The 23,431-nt window shown below is 42.5% G+C and overlaps 1 protein-coding gene across 5 annotated transcripts in view; it reads left to right on the top strand.

Annotated features, from left to right (window-relative positions):
• Positions 1-23,350, top strand: part of AP1S2 (adaptor related protein complex 1 subunit sigma 2) — a 51,321-nt gene extending 27,971 nt beyond the window's left edge. For 3 of the 5 annotated variants that reach the window (XM_074993508.1, XM_074993501.1, XM_074993518.1), the window contains one exon: positions 20,000-23,350. In XM_074993508.1, coding sequence (XP_074849609.1) covers positions 20,000-20,047 — 48 coding nt within the window. In that variant the 3' untranslated portion in view covers positions 20,048-23,350. Of the gene's footprint in view, positions 1-15,220; positions 16,215-19,999 lie in introns of those variants that run through there. The other 2 variants (XM_074993533.1, XM_074993525.1) reach the window with 1 other exon arrangement.
• Positions 23,351-23,431: the final 81 nt, after the last annotated feature.

The following is a 23,431-nucleotide window of genomic DNA, read 5'->3' as shown; positions in this document are numbered from 1 at the left end:
CATTAACACTTACTACATCTTGTTAAAACAACCTCCCATATGGCCTTGAAATACTGTTCAAGTCATTAGAGGGTAGTTATTTAAAATAATATACAAGATACATATTAAATTTACATTTGAAGGACATTCATTTCTCGGCCATGGGTACTCAACTGGGAATTGTGCAATCTTCTTGCCTTTCCTATATTATATCACAAAAAAGGAAATAAGTCTTGTCTAAATCCTGGGTAGGTAGGATGGTTGAGGTTTCCTAGTGATAATTCTGAGCTACAGTGTGGCAGCTGGTGTGTGCTGCTAATATAGAAATTTTGCATGTTCTAAAATACTGATGTGTGACAAGTTGCTTGTTTGTTTGAAATAAATCTAGAAGTGAATCTTCTAATATGTTCATTGGACAAAATCAACAACCTTTGTGAGTATTGCTAGGAGAACTTTGTCCGCCAGTCATGAATACCGGGTTTGTTACTTTTTGTACTTTGTTGTATATTCTCGTTGCTCTGCTATAATAGAGACCCTATATAAGGATGTGACCTGTCACCCTTGTGGCTTGGCCAATGTTAATTTTGTGGTTGTAAAACTTTGAAAACTGTTGTGTTTCCATTTATATTGGGCAGTTAGACAAGGGGTTTTGAGGAACCTATAGAATTTGTTACCTTGTTTACTGTAGCTACTTCGTGCAATCTTTCTAGGGCATGATGCATACTCAAACATGTTTAAGTGTATAATCTGTGTTCTTAAGGAGTATAAGAGCATATTCTGTAGTACAGATGGTTTCTCCTTTTGTTGTTTTTGCTTTTATGATAGCTTGCATAGGCCTGTGTTGGGACTACATTGTGCTAGTCCTGTGCAATCACGTGTTGAGACAGTTTCTGCCATGAAGAAATTTGTCAAATTTCAGGCAAGGCTACTGATGTAATGTAAAGTAGAAGAAAAGATGAGTTTGGCTGTTCATATTTTTCTTTCTCTTTCTGGTTATTTAAATTACAGGATCAGTAGGGATTGTGTCTCTGGGGACCATTTCATCCTTTGTTCCGTGGATCATTTTAGATTAGCTTCAGTTGGAGTTGTGACCACCCTCTCCTTGTGTGATTAAGGAAGGCATAGGGCAGACTTGGACAGAGAACCTTAAAAGCTAGCAACTAAACACTGAAGGGGAGCTAGTGAACAGCAGGTTGCAAATGGGAGTTTTTAGGAGGGAGTCAGATCATACTTGCTATGGTTAGGAAGCACTGAATTGGCACTGCTGACTCTGCTTCTGTCTCCTAAACCAGCACCTGTATCCAGATGGGGAACCTGACCATGGGAAGGGCTGCAAAATGATCTGGCCAAACTGGAAAAATGGTCTGAGGTAAACAGGATGAAGTTTAATAAGGATAAATGCAAAGTACTCCACTTAGAAAGGAACAATCAGCTTCATACATAAGGAATGGGAAGCAACTATCTAGGAGGGAGTACTGCGGAAAGGGATTTAGGAGTTAGAGTGGACCACAAGCTAAATATGAGTCAACAGTGTGATGCTGTTGCAAAAAAAAAAAAAAAAAGAAAACATGTTTCTGGGATGCATTAACAGGAGTGTTGAGAGCAAGACACAAGAAGTCATTCTTCTGCTCTACTCTGTGCTGGTTAGGTCTCAGCTGGAGTATTGTGTCCAGTTTTGGGCACTGCAGTTCAAGAAAGATGTGGAGAAATTAGAGAGGGTCCAGAAAAGAGCAACAAGAATGATTAAAGGTCTAGAGAATGTGACCTATGAAAAAAGGCTGAAAGAATTGGACTTGTTTAGTTTGGAAAAGAGAAGATTGAGGGGCAACATGATAGTGGTTTTGAGGTATCTAAAAGGCTGTCATGAGGAGGAGGGAGAAAACTTGTTCTTTTCAGCCTCTTAGAATAGAACAAGGGACTTAAACTGCAGCAAGGGAGGTTTAGGTTGAACACTAGGAAAAAGTTCCTGTCAGGGTTGTCAAACAGTGGAATAAATTGCCAAGGGAGGTTGTGCCATCTCCATCACTGGAGCTATTTAAGAACAGGTTAGATAGATGTCTATCGGGATGGTTTAGACAGTAGTTGGTCCTGCCATTGGGGCAGGAGGCTGGACTCGATGGCCTCTCAAGGTCCCTTCCAGTCCTAGTATTCTATGAATGTCAGTGAAAATAGGGTAGGAACAGAAACTGAAATAGGGAAGGAACATGTTAAAATTATTTAGGCAAGTTAAATACCTTCAAGTCACAAGGGCCTGGAAAATGCATTGTAGAATACTGAAGGAGTTGACTGAAGGGATATCTGAATAATAAATGGTTATCTTTGAAAAGTCATGGAAGAGGGGAGAGATACCAGAAGACTGGAAAAGGGCAAATATAGTGCCAACCTATAAAAAGGGAAATAAGGACTCTGAGAAATGGTAGGCATGTCATCTTAATTTCTGTAGCTGGAAAGAGATAAGGAAGCAAGTAAGTACAGTAGACCCTCGAGCTACATGAGGGTTCCATTTCACGTGCCCTCATGTAGCCCAGAGTTTGCATAAGTGGGGGTCTGGCTTTTTCCCCAGTGGAACATGCGTTCTACAGCCAGGGAAGCAGCAGAAAGGTATGTCCTGAGTTTGGGAGGTGGGGTAGTTGAGGAGAGTTAAGCCTGGTGGTGGGTTGGGGCCATGGGAGGTGGGCGGTGGGGGGCTAAGCCTGGGGTGAGTAGGGCTGCAGTGGTGCAAGGGGTGGAGTTGAGCTGGAGCTCTGTTTGGGGGTGGTGAGCCAGAGCCCTGCTCGGGTGGTGGGCCAGGCTGCGGGGTGTTTGAAGTGGACCATGGAGTGTTTGAACTTGGGGGGAGTGGCTTGAACTGAGGCTGCGCATGGGGATTGAACCCGGGAAGAGAGAGGGAGGGTGGAACCAGAGCTGCGCACGGGGGTGTTTTAAACCACGGTGGGTGGAGGGTGGGTTGAGCCAGAGCCATATATGAGGAGTGGTGAGCTGGAGCTGGGGGCAGGGGCAGAGCCATGCATGGGTGGTGAGCTGGCCAGGGAGGTTGAGCCTGAGGGGTGGAGAGCTAGAGCCAGAGGCGGAGGCTGAACAGGAGCTATGCATGGGTGGTGAGCGGAGCTGAGGTGGGGGCTGAGCTGGGACTGTGGAGAGCTGATGGGAAGCAGGGCCAGGGAGGGAGTGAGTTAAGCGCACTTGGAAATGGCGCATTTCCAGGGTTTACTGTAGGAATTGGGGGTCAGCCACATAAGAGCGGGGTTGGGTACTCTGGATTTGTATACTCTGAGACTTTACAGTAATCATTTTGCAAATATCTAGACAATAATAAGGTGATAACTGACAGCATGATTTTTTTCAAGACCAAATCATGTCAAACAAACCTGATATCTTTCTTTGAGAGCTTGAAAGGCCTTGTGGTTGTGGGGGAGCAGAGATATGGCGTTTCTTAACTTTTGTAACACTTATTAGCATGCAGCCGGACCTGGCTCTTTGAAATTACCACTTTTCGCTGCCACGCAGCTCGTCCAGATGGGTCATTTTTGAAAGAACTGCTCCAACTTCGAAATCCCCTTATTTCTATGGGCAGAAAATGGCTCGTCTGGCTAAGACTAAGGGACTAAGAAAAAGAGTTCTTCTTCGAGTGATTGCTCATGTGCATTCCAATTTAGGCGTGTGCCAAGCGCATGCCCAGTTGCTGAAAGCTTTTAGCCCTAGTCGGTTGACTTAAGGTCAGTGCGGCACCCCTTGGAGTGGTGCCCGTATGGCCACCCATATGTGCACCGCCTGATCCACCCACTGCTCAGTTCCGTCTCGCTGTGCTGTCAGTTGCTGGAGCTTAACTCTTGTTGAGAGTTCGCTGGTAACTTTTGTTGTTTTAATTACTTGTAAATAGTTTAGATTGTTATCTTTGTAGGAAAATAGTGCCTTTAGCACTTAGTAAGCCAAGGTGGGTCTTTAACCCCCGTGGTGCCTTGGCACCAGGCAATGCCTGGCTCTCCGGGGTTTAAAAACTGTGGCAAACGTATGCTCAAAAGTGACCCACGTAAAGCATGTCTGGGCTGCCTCAGTGAGACATCTCTGAGAGCGCTGCTCTGTCTGCAAGGCCTTCAAGCCCAGGACTCTAAAAGGTAGAGCTCAGAGCCTGAAAGCTTTCCTGATGGAGTCAGCCTTGTGCCCGTACGGTTCCTTGGCGGGAACGCAGAGCGTCACATCTGCGGTGCAGAGCACTCCAGCACCATTGGTGCTGTCAGAGGGCTCCCGGTGCCGAGAGGTGGAAAAACGAATGCTGGTATTTTGTCCTGGCACAGGGAAATGAGGATCTGTTCACCCATCCTCCCCCTAACTCCCTTGTCATGGATGCTGTGAACAGTAGGGAGAGACGGGGTTCAAGGGCCCTCCCCGAAGAACCAAGATGCCAAAAGACTGGACATGTACGGTAGAAAAGTTTACATGACAGGTGGTCTACAGTTGAGAATCGCTAACCAGCAGGCCATGGTTAGCAGGTATGCATACAATACGGCCAGCTCCATGGACTGTTTCGCTGAACTGCTTCCACCGGACGCCAAGACAGAATTTACAGCCCTGGTAGCAGAGCAGAGGCTCATATCCAGAGCAGCACTGCAGGCCACCCTAGATGCAGCCGATGTGGCCACTAGGGTCATGGCCTTGGGTATTGCCATGAGAAGGGGAGCATGGCTTCAGGTTTCAGAACTCTCACAAGAGGTGCAGCAGTCCATTCAAGCCCTCCCTTTTGAAGGTCCCTCCTTATTTTCAGAGAAAACTGATGAGAGACTTCATAGCGTGAAGGACTCTTGGACCATGCTGCGCTCATTGAGTCTTTACGTACCAGCGACCCAGAGAAGACAGTTTAACCCTAGGCCCCAGTTCAGGCAGTTCCCCCAGCAGCAACGGGATGGGAACAGGAGAAGGGGCTGCCATAATAGGAGGCGTCGGGGTTGCCAGACACAGGACCAGGGCCACCCTAAAACCCCTCCTGGGCCCAGACTCCAATTTTGATGGGGCGGTCAGAAGCAATGCACGTCCACTCGCATAGTTCCAGCCCAGGGTTTATTTTCACTCCGCCTATTCCCATTCTACCATGCATGGTGCAGCATAACTTTGGAACAGTGGGTCCTCCGAATGGTAGAAAAAGGATATGCTATCCAATTTTCTTCTTACCTCCCTTCGCAACCCACTTCCCTGTCCCTCTTCAGGGACCCCTCTCACGAGATATTTCTCAGACAGGAGGTAGGAACCCTCCTCCAAAAAGGGACTATAGAGGAAGTTCCCCAGGAATTGAGGACAGGGATTCTATTGCCGCTATTTCCTAATTCCAAAAGTGAAAGTGGGGCTGAGGCCAGTCTTGGACCTACGAAATCTGAACAAATATGTAAAAAAGGTAAAGTTTTGTATGAAGTCCCTGGGCATAATTATCCCAATGCTGGAGTGAGGGTACTGGTTTGCCGCTCTCGACTTACAGGATGCACGTTTCCATATAGCACTTTATCCACTTCACAGGAGGTTCCTCAGACTTGTGCTAGGGAAGGACCATTATCAATTCACAGTCCTTCCGTTTGGACTCTCCTCAGCCCCGAGAGTCTTTACCAAATGTATGTCAGTAGTGGCAGCCTTCCTACGCAGGTGGGGTGTGCATCTGTTCCCTTACCTAGACGACTGGCTGATCAGGGGTTAATCACAAGGACAGGTGTCGAAACATGTACTGCTAATAAGAGCAACATTCGACACATTAAGCCTCCTAGTAAACGAGGCGAAGTCTGTGCTAGCCCCGACTAGAGTCATGGAGTTTGTGGGTGCATGTCTAGATGCAGAGCAAGCCAGAGCGTTTCTGTCACACAGCAGGGTCCAAGCGATGGAGTCTTGCATCCAAGTCCTAATAAGGTTCCCAACCACAACAGCCAGGGGATGCCTCAGATTGTTGGGGCTCATGGCGGCATGCACGGTCGTAGTCCAGCATGCCAGGTTACAAATGCGCCCCTTTCAGATGTGGCTCGCCTCAGTATACAGACCTGTCAGGGACAACATAGGCAAGTTAGTCACAGGCCCCCCTGAAGTGTTGATGACACTGCACTGGTGGCTAGAGGCCGGGTCAGTCTGCATGGGAGTACCCTTCAATCCCCCACAACCCTACTTCTCCCTAGTCACAGATGCCTCAGACCTGGGCAGGGGAGCACACTTCGGGGACCACCAGAGGCAGGCCCTGTGGGGCAAAACCAACGCTCATCTCCACATAAATGTGCAAGAGCTCAGAGCAGTTCGACTGGCGTGCAAAGTGTTTCAGAATGAGCTGAAGGGGCACTGTGTTGCAGTCAGCACAGACAACACTACAGCAATGTACTATATAAACAAACAAGAGGCCCTTGCGCTTTGGGATTTCTGCATCCAGCACCCGATTCTCCTGAGGGTGTTCTACCTTCCTGGGACTCAACTCTCTGGCGGACCACCTCAGCAGGTCCTTCGTGGACCCCGAAAGGTCATTACACACACAAGTACTGAATTCAGTTTTCCAGAGGTGGGGATGTCTCCAGGTAGACCTCTTCGCCACACATCTCAATGCGAAGTGCAGGACGTTCTGCTGTGACCAGAACTGAAGTCCAGGTTCTTAGGCAGATGCCTTCAGCATCCATTGGTTGGGCCCATTGCTGTACGCCTTCCCACCGATACCCCTCGCCCACCGAACGCTGTTGAGAATTCGGTCAGACTGAGCATCAATAATCCTGGTGGCCTCGGCCTGGGCTCGACAACATTGGTACTCAGCCCTCTTGGAGATGTCCACTCACGCCCCGGAGACACTTCTGCTGCGCCCAGACCTGCTGACACAGGAGGAAGGGAGACTGCCGCACCCCAGTCTCCAAGCACTGCATCTCACAGCATGGAGGCTCCGTGGCTGAGACCAGTTGAGCCGACCTGCTCCAAACCTGCCAGGGAAGTATTGCTGAACAGCAGGATACCCTCTACAAGGGTAGCATATGTAGCCAAATGGAAAAGATTTACCATTTGGGCCACCCAAAAGGGGATGTCCCCAGGAGAGGCCCCAGTACCAAGTGTCCTAGATTACTTGCTGGCTCTGAGCCAGATGGGGCTGCCAGTATCCTCCCTAAAGGTATACGTGTCAGCCATTTTGGCGTTTTACCCGGGGGAGGGGGGAGGTTTTTGGTCCTCTCAGACCCAGTGGTAAAAAGGTTCATGAAGGGAATGGAAAGAGTCAAACCACAGGCTCAGGCCCCCCTGCCAAAGTGGGACCTTAATTTGGTTTTGTCTAAGCTGATGGCTCCCCCTTTTGAACCTCTCGCCTCTTGTTCTATGTTGTTCCTTATCTACAAGGTGGCATTCCTAGTGGCCATTACCTCAGCCAGAAGGGTGTCAGAGCTAAGGGCCCTGATGGTGGACCCAATTTATATGGTGTTCCACAAAGACAAGGTTAGACTAAGACCCCACCTGGCATTTCTGCCTAAGGTGGTCTCCCCTTTCAATATCAACCAAGACATCACCGTACCACTGTTTTACTCAAAGCCCCGTGCCTCTCCTAGAGAGCAGAGTCTACACACCTTGGATGTCCGGAGGGCACTGTCCTTCTATATGGACAGGACCAAACCCATATGGAAGTCGCAGCAGCTGTTTGTTGCAGTGGCAGAAAGGATGAAGGGGCGTCCAGTCTCCTCAGCGGATCTCCTCCTGGATAGTAGTCTGTATCAGTGAGTGTTACAAACTGGCGTGGGTTCCAATGAGGGCGCACTCCACAAGGGCACAGGCGTCCTCTGTGGTGTTCTTGGCCAAAGTCCCTATCCAGGACATTTGCAGAGCGGCCACTTGGTCCTCCATTCACACATTTGCAGCGCATTATGCAGTTACGCAGCATGCATAGGAAGACACTGCAGTGGGCAGGGCTGTCCTGCGCTCCCTTCGGGGCTCTGACCCCACCTCCTAGGCATTGGCTTGCATTCACCCACATTGGAATGCACATGAGCAATCGCTCAAAGAAGAAAAGACAGTTACCTGTTCGTAACTGGTGTTCTTCGGGATGTGTTGCTCATGTCCATTCCAAAACCTTCCCGCCTTCCCCTCTGTTGGAGTAGCCAGAAAGAAGGAACTGAGTGGGGGGGCAGGTCGGGCGGTGCATATGTGGGTGGCCATACGGGCGCTGCACTGACCCTAAGGCTACCGGCTAGGGCAAAAAGCTTCCAGCAACTGGGCATGCGCTCGAAGCACACCCAAATTGGAATGGACATGAGCAACACATCTCAAAGAACACCAGTTACGGAACAGGTAATTGTCTTTTTTCGAAAAGGACCCCTGTCTGGACGAGCTGCACAGCTGCGAAAAGCGGCAATTTCGAAGAGCTGTGGCTGGCGGCATGCTAACGAGGCACTGAATTTGCATGGCCATTTTGAAGATTTGGGCTGGTGTAGATGTAGCCAGTGTGATTGTTATGAGATATATTACTAAGCAATCACAGCAGAACTACCTATGAAGGATAATTTTTTTGAAAATATTTAGTATGATATAGGGGATGTTTACTCCCCTAACTGTAAAGTTGTGTAAATCTTTTGGAATACATCATTTTCCCAGTTAACTGGCAAGTATGAAATGCTACATTCTGAAGGGATTATCACATTTTTCCAACCAGATCATCGGGGAAGAGAATTGGGCCAGGAGAAAGGGACCCTCTGAAGTCTAACTGCAGAAAATGAAGGTTTGGCCTAGTATTTTGACTTCCACAATTGAGTGGAGGAGAAGGGTGACGACTGTTGGGTCTCACCCTCTCCTTGGCTCATGAAGTGAAGAGGAAGGAGATGACACTTTTACTTCTTATGTAAAATTTGTATATCCATGCAAAATAATGCTTGAAGTGCCTAATGCTATAATTTTATATATTCGAGTAGTCTTAAATTTGTGAAGCTAAGGTAAGATAAAAGTAAAAACCTGACCTGCTAATAGTATAGTTCAGAATTCTGTTTTTGGCTCTAACATGCTCATTAGTTAGTGGTTGTACAGTTCTGAACATGCGGTGCTTTATTTAAAATAGAAGTTTTATGGTAGGAGGTGGATTAGTGTACTTGGGTATTTTGAGGACAGAATACTGTCTCTGGTGAATAGACTATCATTAATCCGAATGTTTCTGAACATTTAGTCTTGATTGGTGAGTGAAGGAAAGCATATCACTGTCTGTTGTTTGAAAAGATGGAACTACGAAGAAAGTAAACTGTAGGAGCTTTGTATATAGAAATCTCAATGAAATATTTTGTGGTGATTCAGAGAAATTTAACAATGAGAGGTTGATATGATGAATTCCTATATAATGGCTTTTTGAACAAAATCTTACTGCTGTAGTAATTGTTTTGTTTTCCTATATTTACGGGATAGAATCTATAAACCTGTTCATATTTCCTAAATTGCGTGTGGGGGAGGAAGAGAAAAAATAATTAACTTTGCAATCTTATCTGCAAGTGCATATTGCCTTGAAATCTCTTCGGATTAACAGTTTTAAGCCAAACCTCTTGTCTCTTGAGAACACTCCTGAAAAATGGACTTTAGTTCTTAATTCTTTACTTACTACTGATTTGTTGCTCCATTTTTGTATTTATTTAGACTAGGAAGTGATCAGGGTTGCACTGGGGTTTGCAAACACATTTTAGCTTACAGTTTAGCACATTTCTATCGTCTGCCTCTAAATCCCTGCCAATGAAACAAAAAAATCCAATCTCCAAAACAGTTCTGTGAGCCAGGCCCCACACAGTTCATCAAGGTTAGCTGTTGGTAGGCTGCCAAATGGTTTGTTTACCTCAACATCCACAGGCATGGTGCCCTGCGGGTCTCGGTGGCTGCAGTTTACCATTCCTGCGCAATGGAAACAGTGGAAAGTGATGACCAAGTCTTTGCTGCTTCTTACAGCTCCTCTTGACTGCCAGTGGTGAACCACAGCCACTGGGAGCTGCAGATATGCACAGATAAACAGTGGTAAACCCTGATGAACCGCATGAAACTGGGGCACAGGAGGTTCCCCACCTCTGCTCTGATGAGAATATTCATCTAAAAAATAGGGCTGTAAGAGACTCCATAATGTCCACTAGGGATTTCACTATTGCTACTAATTTTATATAGAGGGTGTTCAGGTACACCGAAGGTGGAAGTGTCAAACCCTTAAAAAGCTAATTTCAAGCTTTCCCTGATAAAGACAGTGTTGCCTCAGTTTAGCTAGTGTGAACATCAGCCAGCTAAATTGGGGCAAAAATTGCTAACCTGCTGCTTAGTAAAAGATTAAAGTTAAGTTGGGGCTTGCCAGATATTTTGGCTAACCTGAATCTCATCTGAACACCTTTCTTAATGTATACAAATCCTTGGTGACATGCTGGGCTTTTCAGTGGAGCCTTACTCTCCTAGATTCTTTGGAACGTGGTTTTCTTAAGATACAGACTGCATCATTTGAAGTAATGTTCATTATGGATTAATTTCCAGATTATTATTTGGGAAAGAAATCTGAAACCAAGGTCATGTCAGGCAAAGTGAGTGTCAATTTTCAGAGTGGCTAGTGGTTTTTCAGAAGTGGATGCTTGATGTCACAACCTGGACCAGTGTTGCAACTGTACAAATATGATTTGTATGAGTGGATGTAACTGCTAGGCCCCATGAACTTCTAAGTCTACAAGGTTTGGGTAGAATCTACTTATTTCTAATTCTGGGTGTGTAAGTTGTACTCACAGGCTCAGACCTTGTGTCTGAGTCCTCCTCTGGGACGTGTGACTCCACAATACAGCTGCTTAGGCACAGACGCCAGTGTCTGATGCTTTGAGCCCCCAGTTGTTTATGCCTTCTCCAGAGTTCCACCTATGCAGTGGGCACTCAAGCGTCTAGTGTAACACTTTCAGAGACAATGTGGCATGGAAGCAAGGAAGAGAGGCTTAGCCAAGGAATTTCTTCATCACAACTACTCTACTCTTATAAGCAGTTGAGAGTTACCGGTTTTTGAAAGCAGTCTTGAGATGCATCCCTCCTGTACTTGATCTTGTTTCTTCAGAGAATTTGACTTGTCAGTGTTCAAGGTGAGCCAGAGCCCTTCCTGCCTCTTTTTGCTGTACATGACTGACATGTTGATGGTCAAGCCCCCTGCTTCAGAGCAGCATCCATTTTAAATGTTTCTTCTTTGGTCATGGGACCAAGCTGAAAAGATGCACATCCATCGACCATGCTAGTTAGTTACCATTTGTAGAAAATACATTATTCCATGTCATGTATTTACAAGCTCTGTGCTATTCCCTCACCTTTATACAGCCCCTGGGGAAGACATGTTGTGTGTGCTTGACCCTTGAAGGGTCACACTTTGCCACAAAGTCAGGCCATGCAGCCTCAGTGACTCCAAACTGCTTCTGGGCTCCAGTATTCCTCTTTCTCTCAGTCTGAGGTACATCCAGTGAGTCCCACTGAAGTAGACTCCTGTAAAGAAACTTTACTCCCTTCAGGGACCAATGGTTTTCAGCAAGTATTTGCAGTGACTCCACACAGCATGTCCAAAATGGGGTTTTTATCATTCAATTGAAAAATTGGCTTAGGAAGCACTGAGGTTAATATGGAATAAACAGAGACTAGAACTTACTCCGTACCAGCACTGAGGGAAGAATAAAAGTAAATCTAATTTGGAAAGTACAAAAACCAGCAAGGCAATAATTGGCGAAACCATCAAGTGAAGGAGTAGGGTATTCTTATTTACCAATACTGCAAGAAAGCTAATTATGGGACTCTCTCTTCAGAGATAAGCCCCTGCCCTTGTGCAGGAGAGAAGTTAGTATAGTTCTGAGAAAATCTTTAATTGATGGGCTCTGGTTGGGTTCCATAGATCTTCCTTCTTCCTGACCAGAAAAAGCTGTCCAGTGGCTGTGAGATGAGGGATAACCTAGCCACATAGAACAGAGGAAGCTGGGCTATGGGCGGGGGAGCCCATGACCTCTTCTGCCTATAGCCAGGAGAAGAAAATTACATTTGTACATTATTCATGGCTATTTCACATACCTGTACCATATCTAAATTAGGGACAACATATGTATACTTACGCAGAGTTATACACATCTCATAGCGCTGGAAGGAACCTTGAGAGGTCATTCAGTCAAGTCCACTTCACTCAAAATATCACCATCCTTGGAAGACTTATTTTAACCTGCCCCACACTCTTGATAGGCCCCCTCAAGGATTGAGCTCCCAACCCTCTGTTTAGAAGGCCAGTGCTCAAACCACTGAGCTCTCCCTTAAATATACTTTCTAGGGCCACATTTACATGGCATTCCTCTCACAAGAGGAGGATTCAGATGAGGGAACCCAGCATTGCAAAGCGCTGATTTACAAATCTCATGCTTCATTTCCATAATCTCATGCAATCGTGTTGCTGGGAGAGATTTTGGCAAAAAACAGCCATGTTGATGGTATTCTGTCAGCAAAAAAAACCCTTTCCCGACAGAACCATTATTCCTCATACTTTTCAGGGTTGAGGGTTCTGTCAGAAAGGGGGTTTTTGCTGACAGAACCCGTTCTACCCAGCTGTTTGTTTTGTCACCAAAATCTCTCCCAACAACACGGGCATGTGAGATTATGCAAATGAAGCATGAGATTTGTAAATCAGCACTTCGTTTGCAGTGTTGGGTTCCCTCATGCCATGTAGATGTGGCCTAAATAAACACAATAAAGTTAAAATGCATATGTCTCTCTGTTTAAAAGCGATTTCTTAAACTTAATAAAAATTTAAATGGCTAGTCTACTATCCTGCATTGCTTCCCCAGTCCATTGACTTGCACCACTTAATCAGCACTATGGAATCTGATTTTTCCCTGAGGACCCTTTCCTGAGGGAGATCACCGCAAACATTAGCAGTGTCTCCACACAGACTTTTCAAAAGAGAGAAGCCTGTTTTTTACTAATGAAAACTAGCTGGAAAATTGTCTCAGGGATCCCTTAGGTTAACACAGGAAGGAAAAAAACAAAAAACAAACCTTAAGACTTAGTCCATACTTGAACTGTGTTAAAAATGTCTGATTTGAAAAGTACAGCATGTATGCCTCTTTTCCCAAAGGTCACAGCATCAGGACCAGCACTAAGACAAAGAACAACTCTCTCCCAATTCCCACTCCCATCTACCTCAAGAACTCTTAAGTGCCTGTGCCAATGGGAGACCTTTTCTTTCAGCATAAGTAGTTCATTTACCCAAGGGCAGTAACTAGGTCAACAGAGTATTCTTTCCTCAACCTAGAGCTATCTATAGGAGAACTTAAGTTGTCTTAGCACTTGATGTGGATTTATCGCATGCCTGACTTGCCTTAGACAAACCTGCCTGATTTTATAGTGTAGACCAGTCCTAAAATTTTCTCTTTATTATTTATGCTAGTTAACATCTGTTTTGGGTTAGGTAATGAGAATGTTCTTACAGTTCAAAAACTATCATGCCATCTAATTTTTCTAATTCAATCAGTACAGTTAATGAATAAAAATCCATTGTAAGTTTAAACCAATGTACGTATCTGGCTGTTGCTCTTCTGCCAATGGCATATGTATCAGTTGAAGAACTGCTGAGTTAGTCAAATTCAATTGTTTACAGTCATGGTTTAGCTAATTGGTGTGCTGCAATGTTTTGGGTGCAAACTTTGTGGAGTAATGTTACTTCCTCGAGAATTTTTTTTCCTGGAAATTGTGTATTTTAATTTTTTGTCATTTTCGAAGACATTTGACGTTAAACTAGGAGATATTTCAAGACCAGCTATTTGGTGGGTGTTAACAGATAAGATTAGAAGAGCAGAAGTTTTTCCTTCCCTTTTTAAGTTTTTTGCCTGTATTAAGATTTCTTGGATATTTCTGAAATGGAAAGTGAAGTAACTTCTTTAACTGGCATATATTGCAAAGGATAGAAACCTGATGGGGAAATTTTCAAAAATACCCGATGGTCTGAATATGTCCTGTCAACTTTCAGTGTGGCTTCTGCTCCTAAATTCCTTGAGTAGTTTTGAAATTTGAGCCATATGTCCTCAAAGCATCAGAACACATTGCATAAAGTGAAAGTGTGTTAAGAATGACGTGTGGATTTAAACAATATACTTGAACCGAAGCTGTTTTTCTAATGTCCATATTCATAAGGCAGTCTGAGAGCATATGGTTATATTGATAAGCAAGAGCATTTGTCAGATAATAAAATTAATCTGTGAAAAGCTTTTCACCAGGACAGTGGTGAGTTAGTCTTGCAATCATTAAAAGTGGGGTGGGAGGGAAGTGAATCGCAATAGTACCTGGACTTTTCATGAGACTGATATGCATTAAAATTACAGAAAAGTAAATTGTTGCAGCTGAACGTCTTGGAAGTACAAGTGGATTTCTGTACTTTACTTTCTTTAAGAAATTGTACTGTCTCATAAAGGATGAATGTAAGGAACTACATACAAAGTCGTCATTTTGGTAAATTTTTATTGAAATACAGTTCCTTTTTTTGGCTCTTCTGATTCAGATGTGTGCCTTAAGAGGCAGAGTTCACACTACAGATTTTATCAGAAAAATTCCTATCTGCATTATCATTTCAGGTGCACCAGTGCTAGTATGGGGAGCCCTCGCGGCAGGAAGCGGTGCAGATAAACTGTTAGTAGTACCAGCCATAATTTGGTTTAAGGTAGTTTTAATGGGTCCTTTCCACATGTAATACACAGAAGATCAGATAAGTTTGAAAAGCTCTCAATACCCTGACACATGTTTCAGCAGTATATTGTGACATGGATGTTGTATTCAGCAATTTTAAATGAGTTGTAGTAGCATTTTGAAAGAAAACTATCAACCTGTGAATAAAATTTGTGGCGTTTACGTAAAGTGGGGGAACATCTTTTCTCAAACAATAGCAAAAAAAGCCCCACCTGAAATAATGATCCTCAATGCTATGTGTACATTAAGCTTTTTAGGAAATGTCACTGATGCAGAGCTGCTACTGCCAGCAGTGGTGGAAGAGGTAATGCCAATAGACCTCCGGCATGTTGTAGCCCTTTTTTTCTGGATCTGCTCATAGATGATGGAGTGGGAAAAATGTCTGTGTTCTAGACTATCGCCAGAGGAGGAGCATTAGTGATAGTAAAATATCTCCAAAGAAGGGCTAGTGTAGATGAGGATAGTATTTGATTTTTATAGTAGAGATAGGTTTGAAAGAACTTTTTGGCAAGAATATTTATTGTATATCTGTCCACCTCTGTACTATGTGTAAGACTGTATACATTTCTTTTTGTAGCCACGTCATGAATACTTTAATGTCCCAGTGTACTAAATGGCTTCATTCATCATGCATGCAGAATTTCAGAGAGGAGATAGACCTGGCTTATTCATGGCAGAACATTATCATCAGCTTGGTGAAATCAGTCATCTTGAACACAATAGTATATATACCACAGTCATCTTTGCTGTTGTACTTTCCTTCTCCCCTTGTTTGTGTATTCTCATGTTTCATCTTGATATAATTTGTTCTTGTTAACATATGATTTCCTTCTGTGTGAAAAGTTTCAAGTCTTACATTTAACATTTGTGTGGAAGTCATTCAGCTTGAATACATGCATACAGTAACATTACTTGACCTTTTCAATAGTTCAGTTGTGCTGTTACTTTAAATACATTTAGAAATTGTAGTATTAATCAGAACTTTATAGAAAAACTGAGCCTAGAGGGGTAGTGTGAGGGTTTATCTTTTGAAAGTGTGTATAGAATATTTACATACATATGTATAAACTTGCTTTATGTATAGTTGTAAAAGTATGTGTACATCTCTGAAGAAAAATGGAAAAGTAAAATCAATTTTCTTCTGTGTTTATTCTAATTTCTTTTGAGAATATTTGTTGGGGAAGTGGTGATTTATTGTTTGTCATAAATAGAGGTTGAGGCGAGTAATTATTCTGCCTCATCGGTGGTAGTTAAGATAGGGCATGTTTTTGTAATGTCACAAAATCTGAGTTTCTAACATTCTGATCTGTGTTTAAGTGCACTCAAACTTTAAACGGTTGCTCTCCTTTTATAGTAGTCACCATTACATTTGTTACCTAAGTACCTTCCTTTGCAACCTGATATTTCAGCTGTAACTTCTTACTTTACTAGTCAATTGTTCATACCATATTCCAAGCATATTAAAATGTGAACATATATTAATCTATTGTTTTTGTTTGAAGTAAGGTGTACAGTAGGCCCCAAGTTATGTGAAGACTCTCTTGGGCACCCTTGCATAGCTCAAATTTCATGCAGTTGGGGCCGGGGGGGGGGGGGGGGTGGGGGGAGAAGGGGAGGAGAAGGGAGAAAAGAGCTGCAAACGAGGCAGCAGCCTGGTTCTCAGTTCCCTGGGCTTGCGGGAGCTGGGGAGAAGCTGCACCGCAGCTGGGGGACCTGAGCAGGCAGACTGGTGTGCCAGGGTGGCTTCTCCCCGGCTACCCCCAGCTGGGGAGCCAGGGGCTGGTGTGGGCAGCTGCGCTCCTTTTGATTTGCACCTACCGCGTGTTAATGCGAGTTAAGTACAAATTGAAATGGCACTTACCGGGGATTTACAGTATTGAATCGCAAAAGGAAGACTATTACTTTGAAGATTTCTATTCAAGTAAGCTACCCTGAGTATGTGCAGTATCAAGAGGCAGACATATACTCTACCCTGTAATGCCCAGGAAAAGTGAAAGTTACATTATGTAGATCTAGCTTATCTTTATGGTAAAGATTATGTAAATTTAAATAGAAAGGAACTGCTTAATTAAATCAACCTCAAGCAGTTCAAAACGTACTTCATATATTGTAATACATATGCTTAAATGCCAATCTGACTTAAAATTATTGGGGGCCATGAAAGTAATTTAATTTGCAGCATTCTGGGGTATATTTTAGAAGACTATCATGGGTTTGTTTTCCATTTCCAAGTTTGCTACTCTGTTTTGTAAGACTTCAACAACTGGTGTGAATATGTGCATTTTTTAATGCTGCTTTAATCTGTATTCTCTCATGCCTGCTGACATAAAATACTTTGCGTTGAGCTGTAACAAGATGCTGTTTTTCTTGTTATTTGTATATAGCTGCTTGCTTTTAAATGACTTAGATAATGAACTGGCTTTTCTGGCATGTCTGAAATAAAATATTGCATGCACTTCTGTTTCATGTGAATGGCTTTTCCTCAACTCTTGGTTCTGTTTTTCAAATGATAGTTTAGGAAAAGATGCATTGTGCTTCTGCTGTACTTGTAAGTTTTCAAATCCATTATAATTAAGAGAGAGAATCACAGAGATGTGTAGCTGCAGGGGACCTAGCAGTCATCAAGTCCAGCACGCTGCCCTCAGACCAAATGGAGAAAAGAGACTGTCCCTGGCTGGTGTTAAAAAATTACATTAAACAGGATAAATTTAGTTATAAAGCCCCAGAAGCTTGCATGAAAATTTGACATTTTCTTTCGATTAAACCATAGGAATACAGTTGAACAATCATTTAATATAATAAATGCTTTAAATTAGTGCATAGGGAAGCAAATAATTGGAAGGATACGGTCCACTCATTATTTTGAATATACTTTTCAGTTTGTTTTTGTTCTCTAATATTCTCAGTGTGAAAATGCTGTTAATTTTTTCACCAGTTTTGATCATTCATTTTAGAGTCTTTTTTTCTTCTATTATGGAGCTGAAATTTCCCTGAGTATTTTTAACATTCTTGTAATTTATAGTATGCCAAGACTTTCACACCAGCTCCCATTCAGTACAGGTCTAGGAACAGTTAAATATTACGTCAGAGGGAAAGCAAATCTTGTCATGTGGATAGAAGTGGGCATACAGTCTTTTGGCTTTATTGGAAAAGGAGGTATTTTTAATTATACTGAAAAATGGGTGGACTGAAAAAACCTACAGGATTTTGTTAAATCAGATTGTGATAGCAGTGGGTGACTTTTAATCTCCTTTTCTTACTTATTTTCCAGCACTGTTGATGGAGCTTGTGCATGCATAGGAGAGTAGGCTGGGTTTAAACTATTCAGCAGTGACCTATTGGTACTAAAATACACTTTCTTTAAATATAATGGAGCTGTCTTAATATTTAACTTTGTCTTTAACAGTAAATCAGGGTACACATGGGTTAATCTGAAAATTATAAAACTGATCATTTTACATATTACACATAGAGGGTAAACGATTCCTTTTCTAAGTGGTAGTGTTATAATACTAAATCCTCTGCATCAAATAGGTACAAGACTAGTAAACAGACACTTTGAAATACATTTAAATGTTCTGTAAAACTGAGCATTCTGAGGATTTGCTGCTGAATTGTAATTTCTCTTTTTCTTGCTTTGACATGCATTGTCTTAGGATGCTAAAGTAAGTTATTGGGTTTTTTTCCTTCTTTGGGTGCTTTAAAATTTTTTGGTTTCATAGGCTACGTCTACATGAGCCCCAAACTTCGAAATGGCCACGCAAATGGGCATTTCGAAGTTTACTAATGAAGCGCTGAAATGCATATTCAGCGCTTCATTAGCATGTGGGCAGTCGCGGCACTTCGAAATTGACGCACCTCGCCACCGCATGTCTCGTCCCGACGGGGCTCCTTTTCGAAAGGACCCCGCCTACTTCAAAGTCCCCTTATTGCCATGAGCTGATGGCAATAAGGGGACTTTGAAGTAGGTGGGGCCCTTTCGAAAAGGAGCCCCTTCGGGAAGAGACATGCGGCGGCGAGGTGCGTCAATTTCGAAGTGCCGCGGCCGCCTGTATGCTAATGAAGCGCTGAATATGCATTTCAGCGCTTCATTAGTAAACTTCCACATGGCCATTTCAAAGTTTGGGGTTCGTGTAGACACGGCCATAAAGACATAGTATCTGTTTTCATTGACCGTGAAGATGTTGCTGGTAATGATCAAAACAAAAAGCAGTCAAGTAGCACTTTAAAGACTAGCAAAATAGCTTATTAGGTGAGCTTTCGTGGGACAGACCCACTTCTTCAGACCAGAACAGAACAGGCCTGTTCTGGTCTGGCTATGGTCTGAAGAAGTGGGTCTGTCCCACGAAAGCTCACCTAATAAACTATTTTGCTAGTCTTTAAAGTGCTACTTGACGGCTTTTTGTTTTGATAGTGTATAGACTAGCATGGCTTCCTCTCTGTTACTATTGCTGGTAATTGTGGAAGTGGACAGCCCAGTTTTTCTAATTAGCTAAATCTGCTTCAGGTGGTTTAGAAATAACTCATCAAATTCCCAGAAGGAAAGTTGGCTATAGACTTTCTGGTTACAGAAGTCTATATCTGGCCTAGAATACTATAGACCCAAATCTTTGGCTTCCCTTCACTTCAAAATTGGCCATTTCATCCTCCTCAAGAAGTTTTTATCTAGTGTACAGTAGTCTCTCTGGGAGGGCTATTTTGAGCATTAATACTGTTGGTTGTGTCTGACTGTTGCTTCCAAAACTTCAGAATTTTAAAAATTTAAAGCTGTGGTTCTCAAACTTTTGTATCAGTGACTCCTTTCACACAATGAGCATATGACATGTCCCATGTTTCCTATAAATTAAAACACTTTTTTTTCAATATTTAATGCTACTATAAGTGATGGAGGCTGAAAGCTCACATTTTCTCACATAACCAAATGACCCCTGTTTGAGAGCCTCCTTGATTTAAAGTACATTATGTCTGTACAGTATGTCAGCCATTTCCTTTTTACTTGAAGGATTTTTGGAACTCTGTTAAAAATTGTAAAATGGAAACTTTGAATCCATTGCAGTTTTTTTAGAGTTTGTCTGTTTTGGTATGTTGTGACTCCTTCCTTGGTGGAAGGTCTGATGAAGTATTTTATTTGTTTTAGTGTTAAGAGATCAAAAAGCTTACATGCCATCCCTATACATCCTGGCAAAATTCTTAACAACCCTTTCAGAAATGCAGCTAATGTCATAATATAAACTCCTAATTTTACCTTTTTTTTTTTTTTTGAAATTGAGAACTTTCCATATTAACTTTCCACATATGAAGCTTGTTTGCTAGGAGCACAGGATCTGTTTACCACTCTCAAATTTTTCCTCCACAGGAAGCAGAGACCCCACGTAGTGTACTTGAAGAAATTGGACTCACATAAATCTTCTCCTCTGACATCTCTGGGTGTTTCATATACTGTAAATGTTCACTGCCATCATTTTAATGTTTAGCTAATGGTGTAAGATGCTGTTTGTCAGTATTACTGTTTTGCTAAGTCGCTTCATTCAGGCCTACAAAGAAATATCCCACGTACAGTTTTTTATTTAAAAAAAAAAAAAGGGGGGAACAAATTTAAAGCCTCCAAAAAAGGATTAAAAGAAAGGGATTCCAGTTTAGAGTACAATTCAAGCTCTCTCTAGTGCATTGAGAAAATTACTTCTGTAATTAAATTGTTTTATAAGCAACTGTGACTTAAGGGAAAAAACGCAATCAGCTTCAGTACATTGTCACGTTTAACACAAAGGAAAGTATTTGTGACAACTTTAAATGTGAAGTGTAAAAATGTGGAACTTGTGTTTTGCAACCAAAGATTTATTTGTTCATCTACGTTTCATGTCAGGATTTGTGAAAATTGTTTTTTTCAGTTAATACAGAAAGAATGGGAATTAGCTGTTTACTATGGATTTTTTCCCTTATACCAAAGAACCCTATTGTGATATGTGTATCCAACTGGTATGAGCTGTTAAGGTGGCTTCATCGTTAGCAGTGGAGCTGCAACCAGACCATTGATGGACATAGAAGTATACAGTAAAGATTTTACACAAAACTGCGTATGAGTTAATGTACTATAAAGGGAACAGAAGTTGTCAGAAATAATTTGTTTTGGAATCATCCTGTTTTTAACATCAATATTATTGCTTAACTGTAGATTTACACCTAGATAATGTACTTTGCTTTTCTTGACTTCAGATGAGCAGCTGCATAATACAAAATATCCTGGGATAGTGCTTGACATCATGGAGAGAATGGGAGGGGGCGTGATCTAAAGGGAACGTTACAAATGTGCAATTAAGAAGTTGGAGATAAGGTGGGTGATGCAATATCTTGTATTGGGCCAACTTCTGTTGTGAGAAAACCTTTTGAACTTACTTCACTGAGGTCTTTTTTTAGTTCTAAGAAATGTACCCTGGGCATCACAGCTAAGTATAAGGTGGAACAGATTGTTTAGCATTAATATGTATGTCAATGGAGTATACAAGATAAAGGGGCTCCTTAACACCCCTCCAGTCCTAAGACAGAAGACACTTGAGAGAAGGATGTTAATCCGCCCTAGTGGAGCCTTCCCAAAAGTGAGGGTCAGGGGTAGAGCTAGAAGATGCTGGGAGCCATGGACTTCTCACCTGTATGGGTAGGGAAATCAAGAGCAACCTCTGGTCTTCATCTCTGCCCAACAGGTCCTCTGCCCAGGCCAGGGGCAAAGACCTGGTAAGCAGTGCACCATAAACCCCCTCCTCCTGTTAACATCCCCCACACACACCCAGATGAGCTCCAGCTGCTGGTAGGGCTTCGGGGAATTGAGAGGCAGGGAGGTGCTGTGGCAAAAAGTAATCAGGACAGGCCTGTCTAATTTCAAAGAGAGAGGGCTGTGACCCCCTTACCTGCCAAAATTCCAGTTGTTAGTGGGTTATAGATTGTTGTGATAATGACACAAACACCAGATCACCTGTGGGTGAACTTTGTTCTCAGAGTTTGTTTTGTATCTGACCATTACTTCTCATCCTCAAAGGAAATCTGTACAGTACTCTTCAAAAGATGAGCCTAGGAGCTTAAATTCATAATTTTGCTAGATACTAAAAATCATGGACTGAACAGATGCTGCATTTATATATTAGAACACAAATCTGTACTCACTAACAACCCACATGCCCAAGTTGCCTCCCTCAACCTTTTTTTTTTTTCTCTCATCCACCCCTATCTCGTCCCCCCGCTCCAAAGATCTGGAGTAGTGTAACAAGCCAAGGGTATGTCTACTTTAGTTTGGAAGATATACCTGCTCAAGGTTGATCTTCCAGGGTTCCATTTTGCACGTTTAGTAGGGACACACAAAATCAACTTCTCAGGGGTTGCTGCCAACCCCTGTACTCCTCATTAGACACAAGTAGTAAGAGAGGTCGACTGGAGAAACTATCCCTCAGTGTTGTTCAGTAGGGCTGGCCAAGTAAGCCAAGTGCAGATAGGTCGATACTAGGTGCGCAGTTGCCTTGGCTAGAAATTGTATATCTGCAGTCAACTTACTTTGCCTAGTATAAACATAGTCTGTCACTTCGAACGGGCCTTGTAATGTGTGTTAACTATTTATACTAAGCAATCTGTTCCACATTGTATTTAGTTGTGACTCTTTATACGTACTTCACACCTGAGTAAGAGCTGAGTGTAAGAGCATAAGCATCTGTGTCTCTTGCCAACAGTGTGGTTCAATAAAAGAGATCACCTTGCCCACCCTCTCTCTAATTTGTGACAGACATGGTTGCAATACTGCATATAACAATTTAGATGTTCTTGTTTTGATCCTTTGAAACAAGGCTGTTTTTGCATTTACTGATATGCTATAGATATGCTCAGAGGGGGCATAAGCGCCTATTTAAAATGTTTTATTGACATGCTTCATAGATACACAGTAATGTCCTGATTGTCACAATACCTGCAGGTGACATCCATTGTGAAACTATTAAGCTTAAGCAAACACAAGTGTTGTATACAGTAGAACCAAACTAATTTACACTGGGGTCCTACTGAAAACAGTTTTAGCATGTAAATGAACAAATAATCAAGGGTAATACCCCACAAATGTACTTTGTTCATTTATTTTCAGTTATGAGTGTTTTGCAATATACTTTGAGTAATGTTATGAGATCTAGGTACAGAACTCTGTTCTGTTGATGGGAAGTCAGTGCCATTTTGCTGCAAACTATATGTAAAGTAACACACAGTAGAACTTCACATCTGCAGTAATCACAAGATGCGGTTTTTTCTACGTTTGTAATTCTGTTGGAACTGACCAAGACTCCATAACATTTGTTTACTCACTTGCTGTAAGCAGTACCACCCACTTACAGTATTTTTTCATTCATATACAGAGCACACACTTCTCAAATCACTGAAATATTGTGCTTGCATTAGATACCCAAGAACCCTGTTTTGTATTTCACTCAACGTAGAATGTGCAAAAAAGGTACATCTGATGTTGGAATGGTCTACTGTTTGTGCTGTTGAAATGATTGATTTTCTTTCATTTGAAATATCAGTCCTAAAACTGTTCTTTGTGTTTAAACATATTCAAGGTTTATGCTATCACTTATATGTGCTAGGCAGGATTAAGCTTTATTGTGATTGTGTCAAAACCTGTGACCATTGTCTTAGTATCACATCAATTGAATTGTAATAAATGCTTGTTTTTACACCATTGCTCTGTGTGTGTGAGTGTGTGTGTATGTGTATATATATAATCAAAGGTTTAATATTTTTCTAGGGGGAAAGACAGGTA

Source organism: Carettochelys insculpta, chromosome 1 (assembly GCF_033958435.1).
Source record: "Carettochelys insculpta isolate YL-2023 chromosome 1, ASM3395843v1, whole genome shotgun sequence".
NCBI classification, from domain to species: Eukaryota; Metazoa; Chordata; order Testudines; family Carettochelyidae; genus Carettochelys; species Carettochelys insculpta.
The sequence above is the reverse complement of the archived record's forward strand: the minus strand, read 5'-3'. Positions and strand labels throughout refer to the sequence as shown.